Consider the following 18,972-nt stretch of genomic DNA (forward strand, 5'->3'; position numbering starts at 1 on the left):
CACAGGAGGTCTGGGGGGAGACAGGAGGTGAGCCTGCGCGCCTGTGCACCAGGAGCAGACATCGTCAGCATGCCGCCAGCCAGAGGGCTCTCCCATGGCTCATCCTCACGTTGTCGGTGCAGAAAGTGTGTCTGACCCTTTTGTCAGAAACGGCCTCATATGGATTTGTGTACACAAGCATATGTTTTTGTTCCCCCGGTGCTATGCAAAGAGCCGAAGTCCAAGGAAATCTCAGTGTATTGCTTGCCAATTCCCCCAAAATAACCTGGAGGACTGGCTGTGAAAGACATGAGTTTATTAGGACTTACATGCAGGCCAGTGAAATTACTGCAACACAGGCTTTCACAGGACAGGATTATAGAGAGTACAGCAAACAGGGCATGCTGGGTGGGCGTGCTCACACACACACGCGGAAGCTGTGTGAGATAAAAGCGACAGCTATTCCATCCAGGTTCACATCCGGAAACAGTTTCTTTTTGGCAGCTTCCATGACCGAGAAGGTGGCCAGGCTCCCAAGGTCCCACAGCACCCTTTCAGGTGGCCTTCATCATATTCCCGCAGGGTGGGAGGAGGAATTGGAGCTTGGGTAGGGGCCCATGTCCTCACAGACCACACACCCACCAACCCTCAGAATGAATGGCCAAAAGGAAATCGTTTTCAGTAGGCAATTCTCCTTCACCCCGAGAGCTTCCGTGTGCTGTACAGGTTTCTTCTTGGAGGTGAGTTACAGGCAGATGAGCGGGCTGTTCTCAGAGCCGCACTGTCCTCCCCACGGGTGGACCTGGGGATGGCGATTTTCAGACCGGGCAGAACAGTGGATAAACCTGCAAGTGAGCTACACCAAGAGTTTCTTTTGCTTCCTTTTGTTTGCACAAGTCATTTTAACTTGTCTTTGGGTTGTAGTTTTCTGAGGATCTAAGTCATAATACCATTTCCAAATACTGTCATTTCTTTTTTATTTATTTTTACAAATAGGGAACACTTCACAAATTTGCATGCCATTTTTGTGCAGGGGCCATGCTAACCTCTGTGTCGTTGCAATTTTAGTGTATGTGCTTTCGAAGCAAGCATAATATTGCTGTTTCTTAAAAACTTGGACTTTTAAAATATAGAACACTCATTACAGCATCTACGTATTTGTTGGGTGTGCATTTCTCAGCCAGTTTTTTAAAACAAATAATTCTTTATTGTTGAAAGTATGACATATGTCCCCGTTTTCCCTCCATTGACCCCCTCCCACTCACTCCTACCCCAGGCCTTAACCACCCTATTGTCTGTGTCCATGGGTTATGCATATATGCATACAAGGTCTTTGGTTGATTACCTCCCACCCACACTCCCTTCCCCACCTTCCCTCTGAGATTCTGTTCCATGCTTCCATGTCTCTGAATCCACTCCATCAGTTTATTTTGTTACTTAGATTCCACATATGAGTGAGATCATGTGATACTTGACTTTCTCTGACTGACATTTCACTTAGCATGATACTCGGCAGGTCCCTCCCTGCTGTCTCAAAGAGTAAGAGAGTCTTTTTTATTATTGCATAGTATTCCATGGTATAAATGTACCACAGCTTTTTTATCCACTCATCTACTGATGGGAACTTGGTCTCAGCCAGTTTTTGAGTCTCTGATGGCTGTGCTAGCTTGTGATCCCTTTATCATCCTGCTTATGAAGGAATCAGTGAGTTGTCCTTCCCAGCCCTTTACATGGGCTCCACCCTTCATCAATACCAAAAGCCAGCCCTGTGGGATCATAAACTGCATCCACAGGGCTTGCCAATTCTCCCACTTGCTTTGCATGCAAACTCCAGTTCCAGGATTTCCGCCAGCTTTGCGCACCTTTGAAGGCCAAGTCCAGGTGGTCTTGAGGCTCAGGCAGGGTCTTCTGCCTGGGCCTCACAGGTGCATTCTGTGTGACCCTCTTATGTGCTCTGCAAACTGTAGGCACAGCTACTGGATCCCTGTGAGCAGTAGTGTAGCCTTCGGGCCATCCCAAACTCTGCCTCCCCAGTGCAGACGCCGCCTGGCTTGTCTTTATGGATGATGGCCAAGGCCCAGCCACCACTTTACTTCCCTGACCCTGCCTGTCCAGGCCCCCCTACCCAAGGGTTCTGAAAACTTGGGGGCTGCAGAGCAGAGCAGAGACAGACAAGGAAGTACCCAGGTACTAAAATGATGTCTTATCATCATCAAATAGGAAATCAGCAGAATCTGTCAGGAATAGGTGCTGATACAGCCTCACCTAGGAGCCGTCTCCAAACCCACTCTCCAGCCTCCCTTTATGTGTTTTGGCATTTCTGATGTAGTGACAATCTCACTCTCGCAGTTGGATATATTTTCTAGGCTTAATTATTACTCCAGAGAGATTTTCTAGTCTCATTAGACCCCTTCACAAGTTTTAATTTTAGTTCAGCATAGCATTCCATCATCTTGCTCTGATGTAATCGGATATAACCATTCTTCTGCAGGTAGACATGGGGTTTGTGCTCAAATATTCACATTTCTCCTATTACCCTCTTGATCACGTGCTTGAGTGACTTACCCTCTGGGAGCCTCAGTTCTTATGTATAAGATGGGGCCATATCATTATCTGTGGGCCCCAAGGGATCTTGGAGGGTTGAATAGGACACCACATGTGAATGACTTGGCACCAGGCCTGGCTGGAGCCATCCAGGAGGATGCCTGGTGTTATTACTCTCACCCCACTGTCTGAACTCCATGGAAACCTTATGGATCATGCAGAAATGTAATTGCTGCGTGGAAGGCCCTGAAGATGCTCCAAATTCCTGTTACATGTTGTCAGTTGGTTGGGCCTTGTGTGCAGCCTGCCAGGGCAGGTGAGCCATGCCCCCCTGCTCCTGTTGGCTCTGGTATTGGCCTTGGTGAGGGAAGACCAGTTAGCACATGGACTTTGGGTTAGCTCTGATTCCGTCACTTACTAGCTGGGCGACTTTGGAAAGGTTTCTCTACTTGTGTAAGTCCCAAACCTCTGTAGGACAAGGAAAATGTTAACACCCATCTTCTAGGCCAGTGGTTCTCAACCTTGGCTGCGCATGTAACACCCATCTCCTAGGCCAGTGGTTCTCAACCTTGGCTGCACATGAGAATCATCTGGGAATCTTTTTAAAATCCTGATTTCTGGGCCTCTCCTCCGGAAATTCTGTTTCTTTATTATGGGGTGGGGCCACAACATTAGTAACAAAGAAACAGAATTTCTGGAGGATGAGGCCCAGAAATCAGGATTTTAAAGAGGTTCCCAGGTGATTCTAATGTGCAGTCAAGGTTGAGAACCACTGTCCTAGGCCGTTGTGCAGATTAAGCAATGATTATACAGTGCTAACACATGGTAAGCCAGCCCTGGGTAAATATTAAACTGGTTCTTATATGTTCTAGGGCCTAGACCCCTGAGTTTTTCCTTATGTATATATACGCTAGAAGATTATTTTATAGTAAACATGAATTTCAAAGTTCTTTGTTCTAAATAATTGGGTCTGGTTGGTATTCCTAATGACTTTGGCCTTTTCATGCAAAGCAAATAAGATTAGGGCTATTCACAAGCCATCTTCTCTATGGCGCTTAGCTCAAGTCTGATTATTCACCATGGCAACATAGAAATCCTTGTTCATTACATTCACTTGCTTCTATTTTTATTTGTTATTTATGTATTTGATTTTTTAAGGGTCTTTACTCCATGAGTTAAACCATTTTTAAGTGGAAAGTTTTGACTTTGGTGAAGTATAATTTGTCAAATTATTTTTTTATGTTTATTTTTTTCTGTGTCCTGAAAAACTTTACCTATCCTCAAGTGACAGTCTCTCTCTCTCTCCCCCTCTCCCTCTCCCTCCCTTCCACTCCAAAAATCAATGGAAAAAATATCCTCAGGTGAGGATTAAAAAACGAAACAAAACAAATCAGCTGACCAGATAAATGTGGGTCTGATTCCAGGCTCTCTGTTTAGTTCTATTAATATATTTGTCACTCCTTATGCTCATACCACCATCTTGATTACTATAGCTTTAAAGTAAGTCATAGCATGGACTAGTGTGGGTCCTTCAGCTTTGTTCTTTTGCAAAATTGCTTTGGATGTTTAGTTTTTTTAAATTTCCATATGAATTTCAGAATCAGCTTGCTGGTTTCTACAGAAAGGCTAGCCTGGTAGGATTATGATTGACATTGAATCTGTAGGTCAGTTTGTAAATTGCTGATTTAATGAGGAGTCTCCAGTCTGTAGTGACTTCTGACTATGATTATGGCCTCTTTACTTTCTTTAAGCAGTGTTGGCATTTTCAGTGGAGGTCTGCACATATTTTGTAATATTTATTCCTAAGTCCTGTGGTTTTGTTTTCTTTTAGGCTATTGTAAATAGAATTAAAAATTTCTATTTTACAATTTTGTGCTGCTGGTATATAAAAATTCAGTTGATTTTTATATATTGACTTTATAGTTCTAATAGTTGTTTTGTTTACTCACTAGTGATTTTTGTTCTTTGCCGAATTTTGGGCAGTAGCATACTAAAGCAATTGACAGATTGTAGCTCTTCTGTTGTTTTGGTAAATTGCTTTCGCTTCCGTTTATAGAGCTAATTCTAGATAATCATTAGAAACACTATATTGAATTAGGAACTCAGTTCTGTGGATTAACTTAAATGTGCAGAATGAAGCAATTAAGCACTAAATATCCTTCCCAGTGTTTGATTCTGTAATGAATTATTGAGCTTTGGGGACTGTTTGCGCATGCACTTACCGAACATACAACATTACTATGAAGGCACATTTGACAAAGGAAAATCCACCCACAGTCCCTCGACCCAGGCTGTACCATGTTCTCAGCAGCAGCTGCAGAAGGCACCTCTGGCCACTCCCCATCATGGGACTTGCCGGCCGGCCCTGCTGTGCTGCTGCTCTCCCGGAACCCTGAGAACTAGGCTCAGAGGCTGTGCAGTGTCAAGCCAGCTCAGCATAGACACCTCCTGGTTCATGGCACCAAGTGAGGTTCATGTGCCGTCCCTGGAGCGCTGGGCCTGGACTATGGCCCCAGCCTCACCTGAGGGGACCCCTGCTCCTTCCCCAGAAGTCTGGGCTCGTTGTGCTCTGGGAAAGCAGGGACCAGAGGCCATTTTTCACTGGTGGCACGCCTAGCAGGAAGGGAGGCCAGGTGCTGGGAGACCAAACGCAGGGCAGTTCCCATTCTCTGGCCCAGCCCTGTCCACCCAGGTGGGTTCCTTTGTCATAGGTGTGCCCACAGCTATAAAAATGTGCTTTGTCCAATCAGGATCACAGCAGGCTCCATGCCCCTGTGTCATGGTGGTTTTCACGATCTGTGTTCTCTTGGAAGGAATTCCGGACATGGCTGAGGGAAGAATGGGGGCGGACGCTGGAGGACATTTTCCACGAGCACATGCAAGAGCTCATCCTGATGAAGTTCATCTACACCAGTCAGTATGAGTAAGTGCAGCCGCCCTCGTGGGTACTGAGCACAGTCCCTCTCTGTGGATCCTGTGAGTGCAGTCTCTGTGGGAGAATTGTTAACTCAGTACCTCCCTCTCTTGGTACTCCTGAGCACAGCCCCCATCCCCACCTCCCCGCCTGCACCCCATATGTTTTCCATCTTATGGGCCTGCTGTATGTGCCTAATCCTCAGGGTTTTCCCTCATCCACCCTGGGAGGCCTGCTTTCTCAGCCTCTCTGTCCCTGGGCCCTGTCCCTGCAGCCCGTTTAGTCCCTTTGCCATGCCCTTTGTGCAGTCTTGGGTTCCTGTCCCAGGGTGACAGAACAGGAGTAGCATTCCCTTCCCTCCTCTGAGGGCTCCACTCCAGCTGCCTTGTGGGGCCCGGCAGAGACATATGAGCCTGTTAAGCCTTGTTGGAATCAGAGGAGGTGTGAGGGTGCCATGCACCTGTGGGTGGAGTGAGCATGGCTCAGGAACATGGAGTACCCCTGCTCCCCACTTACTTGGTCATTCTAGTCTGCTTGTCTTGCCCACCCCCTGGGGTGGATCAAGGCGGTATGGGCTCTGCACTGCTGCAGCTCCGTGGGACTCTGCCATGTTGTCTCACTCCCCACTCCCCCCGACAGCAATTGCCTGACCTACCGCCGCATCTACCTCCCGCCCAGCCACCCGGACGATCTCATCAGGCCAGGCCTCTTTAAAGGCACCTACGGCAGCCACGGCCTAGAGATTGTCATGCTCAGCTTCCATGGGAAGCATGCCAGGGTCACGAAGATCACGGTAAGTCCTGGGGCTACCTGGCGGGTCCAGCCCTGTGTGCACTTGTCAGGTTGGCCATGGCAGGCACTCGGGCTGCGCCTTGGCTACTTGATATGGCCGGGACCTGTGGCACCGCTTCACCAGGGAGCTGATTGGGAGTGCAGATCCCCAGGCCCTGCCCGGACCCACCCAACCGGAATCTTAGGGGATTTTGAGCACTTCCGCTTCCCCACATGGCTCTTTTCCTGGCTGCACACTGAGATACCTTGAGAAAGGGAAGTTGAGAAAACACTAATGCCCTTGCCAAACCCTACAAATTCTAATTTCATGGGGAGGGGGCTGGGTAAGGGCTTCACAGCCTGCCCAGCTGACCTCAAGGGCCAGCACATTGGAGACGCCCTGCAGTAGCACATAGGCCCCACTGCCTGTCCTGTCCTCAGCAGCTTGTGAAAGCAGATGGAGGGTTGTTGAGCCATGTAGGCCGTGTGTTGCCCGCTCCAGGGGCCACCAGTCATTCTGGGTTCACCTGTCATTTGCGTAGTTGGTGGGGTGAGTTTCTGGCAGATACACTAAAGCATCCTGAAGAAGCAGCACCACTTCCTAGTCCTCACAAAGCATTGCTCTTGAACCTCGGTCTGCCAGGATGCCTCTGCTTAGGGAAAGCTCATGTGAACAAGAGCCTGAAACCAGGGCTGCGTTCCTGGCACAGGGGGGCTCTCCAGCAGGGATTTCAGCATGCTCCTGGGCTCATGGAAAGCTGCAGGGCCTGGGGGATCTCCTGGGGTTCAGGCTTAGGAGCTTCTGTGTTCCAGGCAGACCTCTCTGGTGGCCTCTCAGGCCTGCTGCCCTCTGCCTGACCCTGGGAGAGGATGAAGTTCTCTAAGCCCTGGTCTCTTCAGCTGTCACACAGGCTAGTTTCCACCTGTGGTCTTTGAATGCAGATGAGCCACTGTGCTGGGTGCCTGCAGACCCTCAGCAGATCACTAGTCGGTGTTGTCATTTTCTGTCCTCAAAGATCCCTTCAGTGATGGAGCTGGCTCCTCTAGGCATTAGTTTTTTAAGGGCTTCTAAAAATGGTCCTACTTCTCAAGGGGTTGCTGCTAAGTCAGTAGGAACGCTGAATGAGCTCACCTGGCCACAGGTGGGATCTAGGCTGGAGCGTGTTTCTGCTGCTCTCTGAGCCCTGCTGACCACCATCCACTCGATCCACAGGGTGACCCCAACATCCCTGCCGGGCAGCAGACAGTAGAAATCGACCTCATGCACCGCATCCAGCTGCCCAACGTCGAGAACCTCTGCAACTTCAACGAGCTCTCCCGCATCGTCCTGGAGGCTCAGGAGCAGGTGCGCCAGGAGCAGCAGCGACAAGAAGACAGGACTGAGGACGGCGAGGGTTCTGGGCCACCCACTGAGGTCAGAGAGCCTGAGAATGAAGGGGCCGCACCTTTGAAGGAGGAGCCTGTCCAGTTTGTTCTGCCTGTGGGTGTGAGCTCAAGGAACGAGAACTATCCCCGAACCTGCAGGATGTGGTAAGGACAGGAGGTGGGCAAAGACCCAGTTTTGGGGTGGGACCTGGCTCCGACAGGCCAGCGGCGGGGCTTGCTGCACCACAATGGGAGCCTCTGATGGCTTGGTCCAAGCCCCAGCTCATACCTGAACAGACGGCACTGTTTCCTGGGCTGTACAGTCAGCTGTCACATCCCTTGGGGAGCCTCAGACTGGGGGTATTAGAACTGCCAGGTGTGAAGACTCCTCCCAGAATGCCTTGCATCACATAGTTACTAAGGTAAAAGGGAGACGAGGCAGGATGTCAGGCAGCATTGAAGCACAGTGAGGAAGAGGACTCTCCCCCTGCCCACACCTCTCCATGTAGAAAGCCTGCTTGGAGTTCGCCCGGATGTCCTTTCAGGTAAGGCCTGTCATGAGTTCTCCATCCATCTCCTAATGAAGGTAGTTCTGAAGTCAATCCATTATTTCTTCCTGTGATTTCCCTCCCTCCTTCCCCCCTTCCCTCTCTCTTTCCTCCTTTCTGTTATTTTTCTGCCCTTCTCTGCTACCAAAGTGAACCCCAGCCCAGACAGCACTTGGAGAGGGGCTGGCATTGCTGCTTCCCTCCCTGCAGAGGTCCAGATCCCTGATCTTGGGACAAGGCCTCCCCCAGGCTGCCAGCTCTTCACCTGACTTGCTGTTCTTAGGGTTTTGTCTCAGGCCTCTGCTTTCAGCCACTCAGGCCCACCCCTGCCATTCAGGTCATTCCCTGGTAGATGAGTTATGAAACCCTTGCCCCCAGTCCCCTACACTCCAGGGCTATTTAAGTTTTGCTAAAATGAATAAAATTAAAAATTCAGGTCCTCAGTTGCACTGGCCACATTTCAAGTGCTCAGTAGCCACACATGGCTTCTGGCTACCACATTAGACATGCAGATCTAGAATATTTCATTATTACAGAAAGTACTCCTGTATGGTTGCCTTAGTGGGCATTTTGAGGGAATAATCTGTCAGTCTCCTGGCATTACAGCTGACCCTCTCTACCTTCTTCCGGTTATTTATAAAGGTTTGTTTCCCTTTACTTCTGGGCCAGCTGCTGTGTTGTGTGTCTGCAGTGGTCTAAACGGCCACTTACTTATAGACTGACAGTGTGGGCAGCTGGCTGAGCTCCCTGAAAAAGATTTAGGTATCTACATGGGCTTGGCAGAAAAAAATTATTACATTTTATTATACAGTTATGATAAACGTGGCTGAATTTGGTTTTTCTAGAGGAAGACATACAAATAGCATTCCAATATAATTTCACCTGATGTAAATATTTTTCTAAAGTTTTAAAATTTTTTATTAAAGTATAGTTGACATGCAATATTAATTAGTTTCAGGTGTATAGATCACATCTATATACCTTATGATGTGATCATCACAGTAAGTCTAGTAACCATCATCACCATACAGTTATTAGGATAATGTTGACTATTTTTCCTATGCTGTACATTATATTCCCGTTTGAAAGGCCATAAAAGAAAAAGGCTCTGTTATTCCTGTAAAACTTGACAGGTCCTAGTAGCTCATGGCCAGCTAAGAGCCCATTAGTAGCTCACCGGTTTGTTGGGTCCAGCCAATCTGGAAGCTCTGGTCCAGACCCCTGGCTGAGCTGTAGGATGGTGAATATCAAGGGACTCCATGGCTTGGGAGGGCCTCCTGCGATCCTTCCCTGTCTGGTTGGGAAGGCGTTGCCACAGCGCACGAGCAGGAAACATTTGCTGTGTGTTCTCTAAGCCTTTGCCTCCCTGTAGGCTCTGGACCTTTTTCCCCACCCAGGAAACCCTCTGAACCACAGGCTGCTCTCCCTTTGTCAGCCCAGCAGTGTCTTAGCGTGGCCGGGAGATTTGGGGGTCTCGGGCACCATTCCACATGCTGGGAGATTCAGGCCAGCCCCTGACTTCTTGTCATCCATCAGAAGCAAGAAAGATAAATGTATTTCAGCCTCATACTAGTATATAGAGATCTCAAAACTTGGCCATATGATATTTGAAAGTTTGACCTTCTGAGTTAATGTCAGTTGCATGACAATAAGTCTTTATTGATTATATTTAAATTGTTCAAATGACCTAACTACCCCAGGAATTAAGATTTTTGTTACCTGGGCCTGTGTTATGAAGATAATATGCTTTGGGACAGAGTTGTGAGGTGGGGCTGCTTGAGATCCTCCTCCTTTAGTTGGGTGAAGTGGTAGAAATCCACATTTGGTGGGGTGATCCCAACCATCTGGGGTGAGTACAGCGTGCCTGCTTACGCGTGTCTCCCCACATGCCCAGAGCCCTGCACCTCTGCTAGGATGGCTTGGTGCCTGGACGTTTAGAGTTGTGCAGGGGCCCTATGAAGGCAGGCTCTCTTGAGATGCTTGCTGGTGAATAGCAAAAGTGGTCTGAATGCAATGAAGGGTGTTTTAGAACACCCCGGGATGACACAGAGCTTGACTGGGGCCAGTGCAGGGCCTCGAAGCCCTTCTCACTCTTCTCTCCCTTGTGCTTTCCCTCTCTTTGTTCAGTTTCTATGGCACAGGCCTCATCGCTGGCCATGGCTTCACTAGCCCTGAGCGCACACCCGGGGTCTTCATCCTGTTTGACGAAGACCGCTTCGGGTTCATCTGGCTGGAGCTGAAATCCTTCAGCCTGTACAGCAGAGTCCAGGCCACCTTCCGGAATGCGGATGCACCGTCCCCGCAGGCCTTTGAGGAGATGCTCAAGAACATTCAGTCCTTAACCTCCTGACGGCCCCTTCCCTGTTGGGGGCGCGGCTCCGGACCCGGTGACCTGGAAAGAGCAGCAGCATGCACTTTGGAGATTTGACCTTCTGACCAGAGCACCCACCTTCTTGTAGGCGTCTCGGCCCGAGATGCTTTCTATAGAGTGTGCAACATATGTCTGCATATTTATCAGTAGCTGATGGGAAGGCTGAGCTGAGCATGTCTTATAAAAAAAAAGAATTGGAGAAATTGAATTTGTCTTTGGCTCACTGACAGTTTTCTAGGGAAAACAAAATCCTCCTTCAGGAAAGCTCATGACACAACTGAGTCTCTTGATTTCGGGGGCCAGTGTGTGGGGTGCCAGCTCCACCGTCCACTCTGCAGGAAGCAAATGAAAGTGGCCATGGACCTGTGAGGGCAGCCTGGGCAGGTAGGGAGGGCACTGTTTGTGGAAAGAGAGCCCCAGGGAGTTGGGGTGTCAGTCTCAGGACCCAGGACTAAATTTCCATTTTTCTTGTTTGTATTTTGTTTTTTTTTCTTTTTTGTGAATTTCCATTTCTATACTGACTCAGATTTTGGACAAAAGCACTTCACCCCCATCTCAGTTTGTGAATCAGGGAAATGGGGCTGGCGATACGGGTCACTAGAGAATATCTCTGCAGGTCTTTGAGCAACTTGGAGGCCCTGTGAATATCACCCCTGGTCCTGGCCCCTGGGCAGCACCCATGTGCCTGCCCTGGCCTCTCTCTAGCGTTAGAACTTTCCCAGCAGCCAGTTCCTGTCAGTGCTCATTGTGTCCTGCCGCCCCGCCTCCCCCCCATACACACACACATATGCTCTGATGTTAGAATCTCAAACTGCAGCCACATGTCCCAGGACTCGGACAGGGTTATGTCTTTTTACAGCCCTGTGTTTATTCCATCTGCATGATGTACACAGACGCTATTCTGGGAAGTGTTACAGCACATGAGGACTGCAGCCCCTTTGTGGGCAAGGGGGCAGCTTTCTAGAGAAGTCACACTGTACTAATCACGTGCCCTTTGGAGACCAGGATCTCTCCGGGCCCCTCTCGCATGGAGACCCTGAGCACTGACTCTTCTACTGGTGTTGTGCCCGTGTTGGGTTGACATCTGCATTTGGGGAACCCCTCTGAGGTCCTTGCTGGTCTCAGTATCTATTGAAGAACAGAGCCCTACATGCATGCTGGTCTCCAAGGACATTTCAGCTCTCCCTCCAGCCTGCACAGAGCCATCTGCACCCCGTCTGCCCAGGTGTGCGCTTCATGGAGGGCAGGGTGGAGTTCCCCTCTGTTACTTTTCCTTGTTTGATGGATTGCACTGAGCCCCCACACTAGGAACGAGGGACCCCAGGGAAGGGAGCAGCTTTGTGGTACCTTCATATAGAGACCAACCTGAGCTGTCTTGTGAAATGTGTCCTCTGTTTTCCTGATTAATTTCTCTCTGGCTTTTTTGTTGTTGTTAAATAAAAACATCCCAGTGCCCTAGCTTCAGTTCGTTTGGCAACTTTGACCTTTTGCTTCCCAGTATCATAGAACTGACAAGCTCTGGGACACTACCCCTAAATGGCAAACTGGTCCTCCTAGAGGTTCTGTGGAGACCCGAGAGAGGCAAGGGGAGAAGGTGAGGTCCCTGCTGGGCAGCTGCAGGGTTCATCTGCCTGGCACTGTCAGCTGAATCTCATTAGAGATGCATGTCCATTGCTCACCTTCCAGATCCTTCTAGCAGCCCTGCAGTCAAGTTGAGGCATGGTCCCAGTTTCCACATCTTCGGCAAGACTGAGGCTGAAAGCGTTGTCACTGCTCCTGTCTGGCAGAATGACTTTACTCTCGTGCCAAGTGTGGCCGGCCCTGAACCCTCGTGATAATTATGACCGTGAAGCTTTGAAGAAAATGAAAATGGACAACTGGGCATGCAAGCCCTTGTTCTCTATGTTTCACCATTGCTTAAATAAAGTCAAGAAAATGCCTATTTTACCTAGAGCCTGAGGCTCGCGCTAAGGCAGTGGTTGCCAGCTGGTGGTCCTCGGACCACTGGTGGTCCGTGAGGTCCGAAAGGTTGGCGACCACTGCTCTAAGGAACTCCATCTCCATCTGAGGCCTCCCCTAAGCATTGTAAAGCTCACATGGATAGAAGATGAGTATTTCTGATTCAAAACCAATCTAAACTCCGAATGATGTAACCTGCCTCCAGTGTTAGGGTCTATACACGGCTTCTACAAATAATGACTAAAATAACCCTGGGCTGTGGGCTGCTGACATCATTCACGTTGGGCCTGTCTCTGGAGTGAGGTCAGGGCCCAGGGCCTGTGGGGTCTTGTCCTGGCAGTGCCCACAGTGACGCCAGGCAAGGCCAGTTGCCGGTAGTCCGGAACGTGTTGTTTCCCCCTCTGATGTGTCCTCAGCCAGCTAGTGCTTGGTTTCCAGTTCCACAGAGAGTATGCAGGGACCCAGCACCAGCTGGGTCATGTTGTTGTTAAATAAAAACATCCCCATCCTCGGTCATGGGAATGGTCAGGCAGCTCATCAGAACTTCCTGCATGAATTAACTTCGAAAGAATTAACTAGACCTGAACGACCCATTTTAGGGACCAGCAATGCCCACGTGGTGCTTGATTTGGGAAGGCTGGCAGGTGGGCCTAGGTACAGTGGTCGGCAAACTCATTAGTCAACAGAGCCAAATATCAACAGTACAATGACTGAAATTTCTTTTGAGAGCCAAATTTTTTAAACTTAAACTATATAGGTAGGTACATTGTTATTAACTTAATTAGGGTACTCCTAAGGCTTAGGAAGAGCCACACTCAAGGGGCTAAAGAGCCGCATGTGGCTCGCGAGCCGCAGTTTGCCAACCACGGGAGGAGGATTCTTAGACATTTTTCCATTGTTGGCGCCACCTTTGCTTGCCACCTTGCTGCTGGGAGGTTGGGTGAGGCAAGCCTGTCGTGTGGACTGCAAGAAACACCTGGATCTGTATGCTTGGACATGCTCTGTTCTCTGCTACTCAACTGAAGAGGATGTGATTGGAGATTTGAGGCACAAGTCATTGGAGATTCTTCTGTGTTAGGGCTGGATGTTTATTGCAAATGAACCTTTTTTTTTCAGCTATGAGATACAGGCCTGGCATATATCCAGTTATATCTGCTCATCCAGTTCAGACCTCCAGTGTCCACTGCTGTGTGTAAACAGGTTTGGAGGCCACCTAGCCGTGGGAGAATTCCCCGCTCCGCAGTGCAGACTGGGACCTCCCTTTCTGACCACATGCCCACGTCTGGGCTTCTGGTTCACTGTGGCTGGTGCTTGCTGTTCTGCTCCTTTCCTCCCATGCCCTCTGTCCTGACACCAGCTCAGGCCCAGGCAAGTCCTCCTGGCCAGCGTGGAGGGCAGGCAGTGCACACAGTGGTCTGACGAGCTAGATGCAGGTGGGCCTCCTTTCCTGCTTCATGCAGATCTAGCCCAGGGGCCAAGTTGACATGACAGGCTTTCTCTTTGCCCCTCTGCTCCCCCCGCCCCCGTCCCCCCACTAATTTTTAGAGAAAGAGGAAGGGAAGGAAGAGAGGGAGAGAACCATGGACATGAGAGACACATATCAGTTGCCTCCCGCAAACACCGAGACCAGAGCGGGGATCAAAGCTACAACCAAGAAATCCTCTTGACCAGGAATTGAACCCCAATCATTCAGAGCGCCAGCCAGCACTCTAACCACTGAGCCAAATGGTCAGAGCGCCAGCCAGCACTCTAACCACTGAGCCAAACGGTCAGAGCAACAGGCTTTCTTTCACTGAGAACTTGGAGTTGGATGTTGCAGCCAAGCCTGATTCTCTCCACCCAGACGACACTTCGGGGCTGTTGAGTTTAGGGTTGCCCAGGTTTCCTCGCACTGCCAGTGAGTCACTTTTTAGTGTCAAAGGAACAGAAACCTGCTCAGTCCCTTTGTCACTTAATGAACTTGGTCACAGGAATTGAAACTTCCTAAGTTCCTGTGACCACAGTGTCTGGTGTATAGGCTCCGAGCAGCCAAATGTTTGACTCTGAGTTTGGAGGAAGCAGATGTGTGCTTTTGGAGCCTTTTATTCTGTTCACTACCTTTGTGTTCCAGCTGTTAAGAGTGCTATGGGGTGTCATCATTTTTTCCTGAACTTGAAAAAATACCCCAATATATGTGCCTTCCCAGTGTTAACATAGGCTAACTTCTCTGTCTTTATTTTTGGGAAAAGATCTGGAATGTAATCTGACTAAACGCTCTCAGAAGTATTTAGAGAGTAGAAGAAAGCCACTGTTAGATAAGACGAAGGTCCCAAAGTCTGGGCAGTTCTTAATATTACTAAATGCAATTGCTGCTGAATGTTAAAATGTAGGACAGTACTTTGCAGAGGCAACTTTAAAGGATGAGCTTGAGCAGATCCCAACCTGATAAGTTTAGGCAACTGCCAAGAAGAAATGAACGTGTAATTAACCAAATAGTGTACACAAGTCATGGCTAAGCCTCCCTCGGGGGGGGGACAGAGCTTTGGGTGTCAATCTCCTTTACTTGGTGCAAGTAAATAAAACTACCTAATAACAACCACGTCTTGAATAGGACACCCCAGGCAGTGACCCCTTGAGTTGGGTAACACCACAATGCCATCAGTTTGCCTGAAACTGTCACTGGAAATGGGATGTGCACATGTGTGTTTGTATTCACACAGGCACAGATCACACGGCATCCGTTGGGCCTTCCCACACTGTGAGGAACAGGGCTCTACCTAGGAGCCCCTGGAGACCTCTGGTGAGGCTCAGAAGATGGCTCTGGCTCCCAAGTTGAGAAGGGACTGCAGGTGAAAAAGGTGGTGGGAGATGTCCCCAGGAGGCTGCTGTGGGGATTCCGGTAAGGGCTGACATGGCCCGAACCCTGGAAAATGACAGGACTCTGGCTAAGGAGTTGTGGACTGCTGGACTGGGTTGAGGGCTGAGAGGGAAGAGCTGACGCCACTTGCCCCTACGCTGTCTCAGGGGACCCGCCTGCTAGCGGCTCAGTGCTGGAGCCCACCTCACAGAGCCACTGTGACCACTCATTGGACCGTAGGTGCCTGGACACAGCTCAGGGCAACTGCCATACCAACCTGGGAGCCCAGGCAACAGGAGGCATTCACAGGTCACCCTTGTTCAGAGAGTCTTTCAGAGCGTGTCTGCTGAGCACCTTGTGGACCAGGCCAGGAGGCAGGCGAGGACCTAGACCCAATTCCTGTCCTCTTCTCAGGCCCCTCCAGGATGCAGGATGGAGCTAGGGGCTGGCTGAGCCTGGTGAATGCCCCTCGTCACCAAGGCGCTTCTCTCTGTTCTCAGTGTTCCATGGTTGGATTGGCAAGCTTCCATTGGGCACCACAGGCAAGTGAGACACTTCTCAGAACCCCTCTTCTCCCGAGGACGCTTTGGTGATCTCAGGGAAAGCACCAGGATGTGGGTGCTTGGTGTGGAGGGGTGTGTGTGTGGGGAAAGGGGTGTGATGGTGACAGAGGCATCTGAAAATGAACAAACTCTCCGAGCCTGGCTGTCTGTCTTGGGCTGTGCCCCTTTCACAGCGCTGTGATGACAGGCAGGAGGAGGGTGAGAGTGGGCTCTGTGTCCCACAGCAGGAGGATACAGTGAAGGAGAGGAGACCGAGATGCTGAAGTCACACAGCTCACTGAAGAGAGAACGCTAGAATGCCACAGACTGAGAAGCGAGGAGAATAAGGGTGACCATGAAACCCGTGATCCCAGGAGGAAAGGGTAAGAGTTTGGCAGCAGAATTGCACATAATGTCCATCCAGTGGGCACCGGGCACATAACCCAGGCCCCAGTGTAGGTGAGAAAGTGAGCATCCTGTATACAGGAGCCATTATCACAGATCACACCACGCAAATCAGTGGCGCCTGGCATCTTAACCCAGACCCACTACATGGCCTGACTGGAAAGGATACTTTAAGTTCCAAGAGACTCAGAAGTCCCCCGATAAGGAACATGAAATCTTAAAACTTATAGTTTTTAGATTTTATTTAAAAATCATGTTTTAACTTAATCCAGGATTTAGATTTGTAGAACTCCTCTTCCACGCCTGTGGTGGGTCAATTAGGCTGAGCGCAGGCTAAATGCAGTCCCCCCTCGTGCTCTCATGCAGGGACCCCTGGCTGGTGAACACACTGCACAGTAACTGCACCGTGAGTCAGGGACTCAGCCCTCACTCTGCTCCCCCTTCCTTTTCCTGGGAACTTTGGAAACAAAAGCCTGGCACAGAAATGTCCGGCAACCACAGGCTTCTCTAGTCCCGCTTCCCTCCTGTGACAGTGACAATGAGCCAGCCCTTGCTTGAAGTGGGAAGCGGGGAAATACACTCAGGTACTGATGGTTCATGTGCCTGACTCTCCAGCACCTTTCATGCTCTGTCTTACCTGATCTCTCAAACTTCCTGTGGGATCAGTTCTATGGTTGTTACTAGTTTAGCTTTGAAACTGAGGCTTGGAAAAGTTAGGAGACTTGCCTGATATACCCAGGAATTCACAGGTTGCTCTTGCTCAGACAGTCATTCAGAGCGTGTCTGCTGAGCACCTTGTGGGCCAGGCCAGGAGGCAGGTGAGGACCTAGACCCAAGAGGCAGGGCGAGGATTGGGATCAGGCCCTTGTTATTCTGAACACTTGGAGCTGGGGGGCGGGGTGTCCCTTGGTTCACCAGCTGGCATGGTAGATTTGCTTTCCTGGCTTTGAACATCGTACAGGTGGAATCACATGTACATTGTGGGGTCTGGCTTCTGCGTGCTTCATCTCCTTTGTTCAGGGCTGCGACTGTGTGTTTGTGTTCCATGTGAATAGGCCATAAGTATTTTTTAAAACTTCTCTCCTCTGGACATTGGGGTCATTTCCAGTTTGGAGCTGTTAACAGAAGATTGCTGTGTATGTTTTTTGCCCATGTCTTCTGGTGGACATATGCTCTCATTTCTCCTGGGTGTATAACTGAGCAAGGAACTGCTGGTTATCGAATATTCATGTTTAGGTTTTATAATACTGCAGGAACAGTTTGCCAACACAGTTGTATCTATTTCATGAGCAATGTATGTGGGTTCCACCTGCCACAACCTCAAAAACTTGGTATCTTCAGTCCTTTTAATTTTAGCCATTCTTGGTGGGGATGGCTAAAACAGTGATGGGCTGTTCTTAACATGAAAGGACAAGACAGTGTCTCAGTGGTAAGGACCAGAGCTTGCGAGGGTCATGAGCCTGTCCTCCATGCTATAGCCATGCTCCAGTGGGCTTAGAAGGGAAATGGCAGGGAAGCCAAGAGCACTCCAAGGTGGACAGAAACATGACAACTAGCTATACATAAAATGCTAGGCTAATGAGGAGAGTCCTGGATAATTTTCTCATTAGCCATTAAGAGGCCAGTGATGACACTTATAACCACAGATGCAGGGGGTAATGTTTGAGCAGCTAATATGGTAGGGGCACTGCCCAATCAGCATGGGTGCTGGCCAGGAGAGCATTCATGTGTGTACTGCTCAGTCCTGCTCAGTCACGCCCTTGATGGTTAAATAGCAGAGCCAAGAAAGCTGAGCAGTGCCTGGGAGCACCCCTGTTTGCTCCACTGTTAGAGTGCAACACATGGGGGGCACCGCCCATCAGGGCTACAGTTCCTTTTATGATGGTTTGGACAAATATTGATACTGAGAGTATTAAAGTGAGCATGAAAACACTGAAAAGTGGGTAAAAACTCGTTTCCAAAAGTGCAAAATGATGTTTGTGATAAAGGAACATATAGAGGCAGAAAGTATTTGGTTTTACGAAAATGTGAAGACATAATCCTGTTTTCATTTTAGCAACTGCCCAGCGCGGGCACCCGTGCAGGAGTGAAGGTGGAGGAAGGGAGACTAAGGGGCAGCTGGACCCTCCGGGCGGCAGCCGCTTTCAATTCACGGCCTTTAAAACCTCAGGTCGCTCGAGAAACACACATTTCTCTAAAAGCCACAATTTGAGCCCATCGGTAGGGTTGTCAGATTCAGCGAGTGAAACGCGGTGCACAGTTAAGTCTAAATTCCTGAAAAACAACGAACAACTTCAAATACAAGTAGTAAGTACTGCCATATGCCAAGTCCTGCGTGTGATAAACTCATGCCGAGAGGCGTCGTGGCTCCCTGGAACCTGCCCTGGGCCCGCATCCGCGTGGCCCTGCAAGGGTCGCACCGACTTCTCTCCTTCCGGTGGACAGGCCCCTCTCCCGGCCCCCGCCCCCCGGCGCCCCGCGGGCCATCCGTAGCAAACGGTGACTGGGCACCCCCGATGACGGTTGCTGGGCTTTCCATCCAGGACCACCGGGTCCCATCCATTAACCCGCCAACCCCGAAGTCAGTTCCCTAGGAACCAATCAGCCGCCAGCTAAACTGCACGTGCCTAGAAGGTAGCGCTTAATTGGCTGGAGATGCGCCAATCAGCGGGGCGCGCAGAGGGGCGGTCGTGGTGGGGGCGGACCCAGAACAACGGCTGGCGGAAGGGGCTTGGTCC

General features: G+C 49.8%; 2 protein-coding genes across 2 annotated transcripts in view; both read left to right on the forward strand.

Moving 5' to 3' along the window:
* Positions 1-11,952, forward strand: part of FBXO31 (F-box protein 31) — a 23,741-nt gene extending 11,789 nt beyond the window's left edge. The window contains exons 4-8 of the mRNA XM_015562975.1: positions 1-27; positions 5,337-5,446; positions 6,077-6,230; positions 7,422-7,738; positions 10,249-11,952. Of these exons, the coding sequence (XP_015418461.1) occupies positions 1-27; positions 5,337-5,446; positions 6,077-6,230; positions 7,422-7,738; positions 10,249-10,471 (831 nt within the window). The 3' untranslated portion in view covers positions 10,472-11,952. The remainder of the gene's footprint in view (positions 28-5,336; positions 5,447-6,076; positions 6,231-7,421; positions 7,739-10,248) is intronic.
* Positions 11,953-16,090: 4,138 nt separating this feature from the next.
* Positions 16,091-18,972, forward strand: part of LOC102764537 (chromosome unknown open reading frame, human C16orf95) — a 15,964-nt gene continuing 13,082 nt past the window's right edge. Inside the window, exon 1 of the mRNA XM_015562974.1 lies at positions 16,091-16,212. The gene's annotated coding sequence lies outside the window, so the exon portion shown is untranslated. The remainder of the gene's footprint in view (positions 16,213-18,972) is intronic.

This window comes from Myotis davidii, unplaced genomic scaffold (genome assembly GCF_000327345.1).
Source record: "Myotis davidii unplaced genomic scaffold, ASM32734v1 scaffold77, whole genome shotgun sequence".
NCBI classification, from domain to species: domain Eukaryota; kingdom Metazoa; phylum Chordata; class Mammalia; order Chiroptera; family Vespertilionidae; genus Myotis; species Myotis davidii.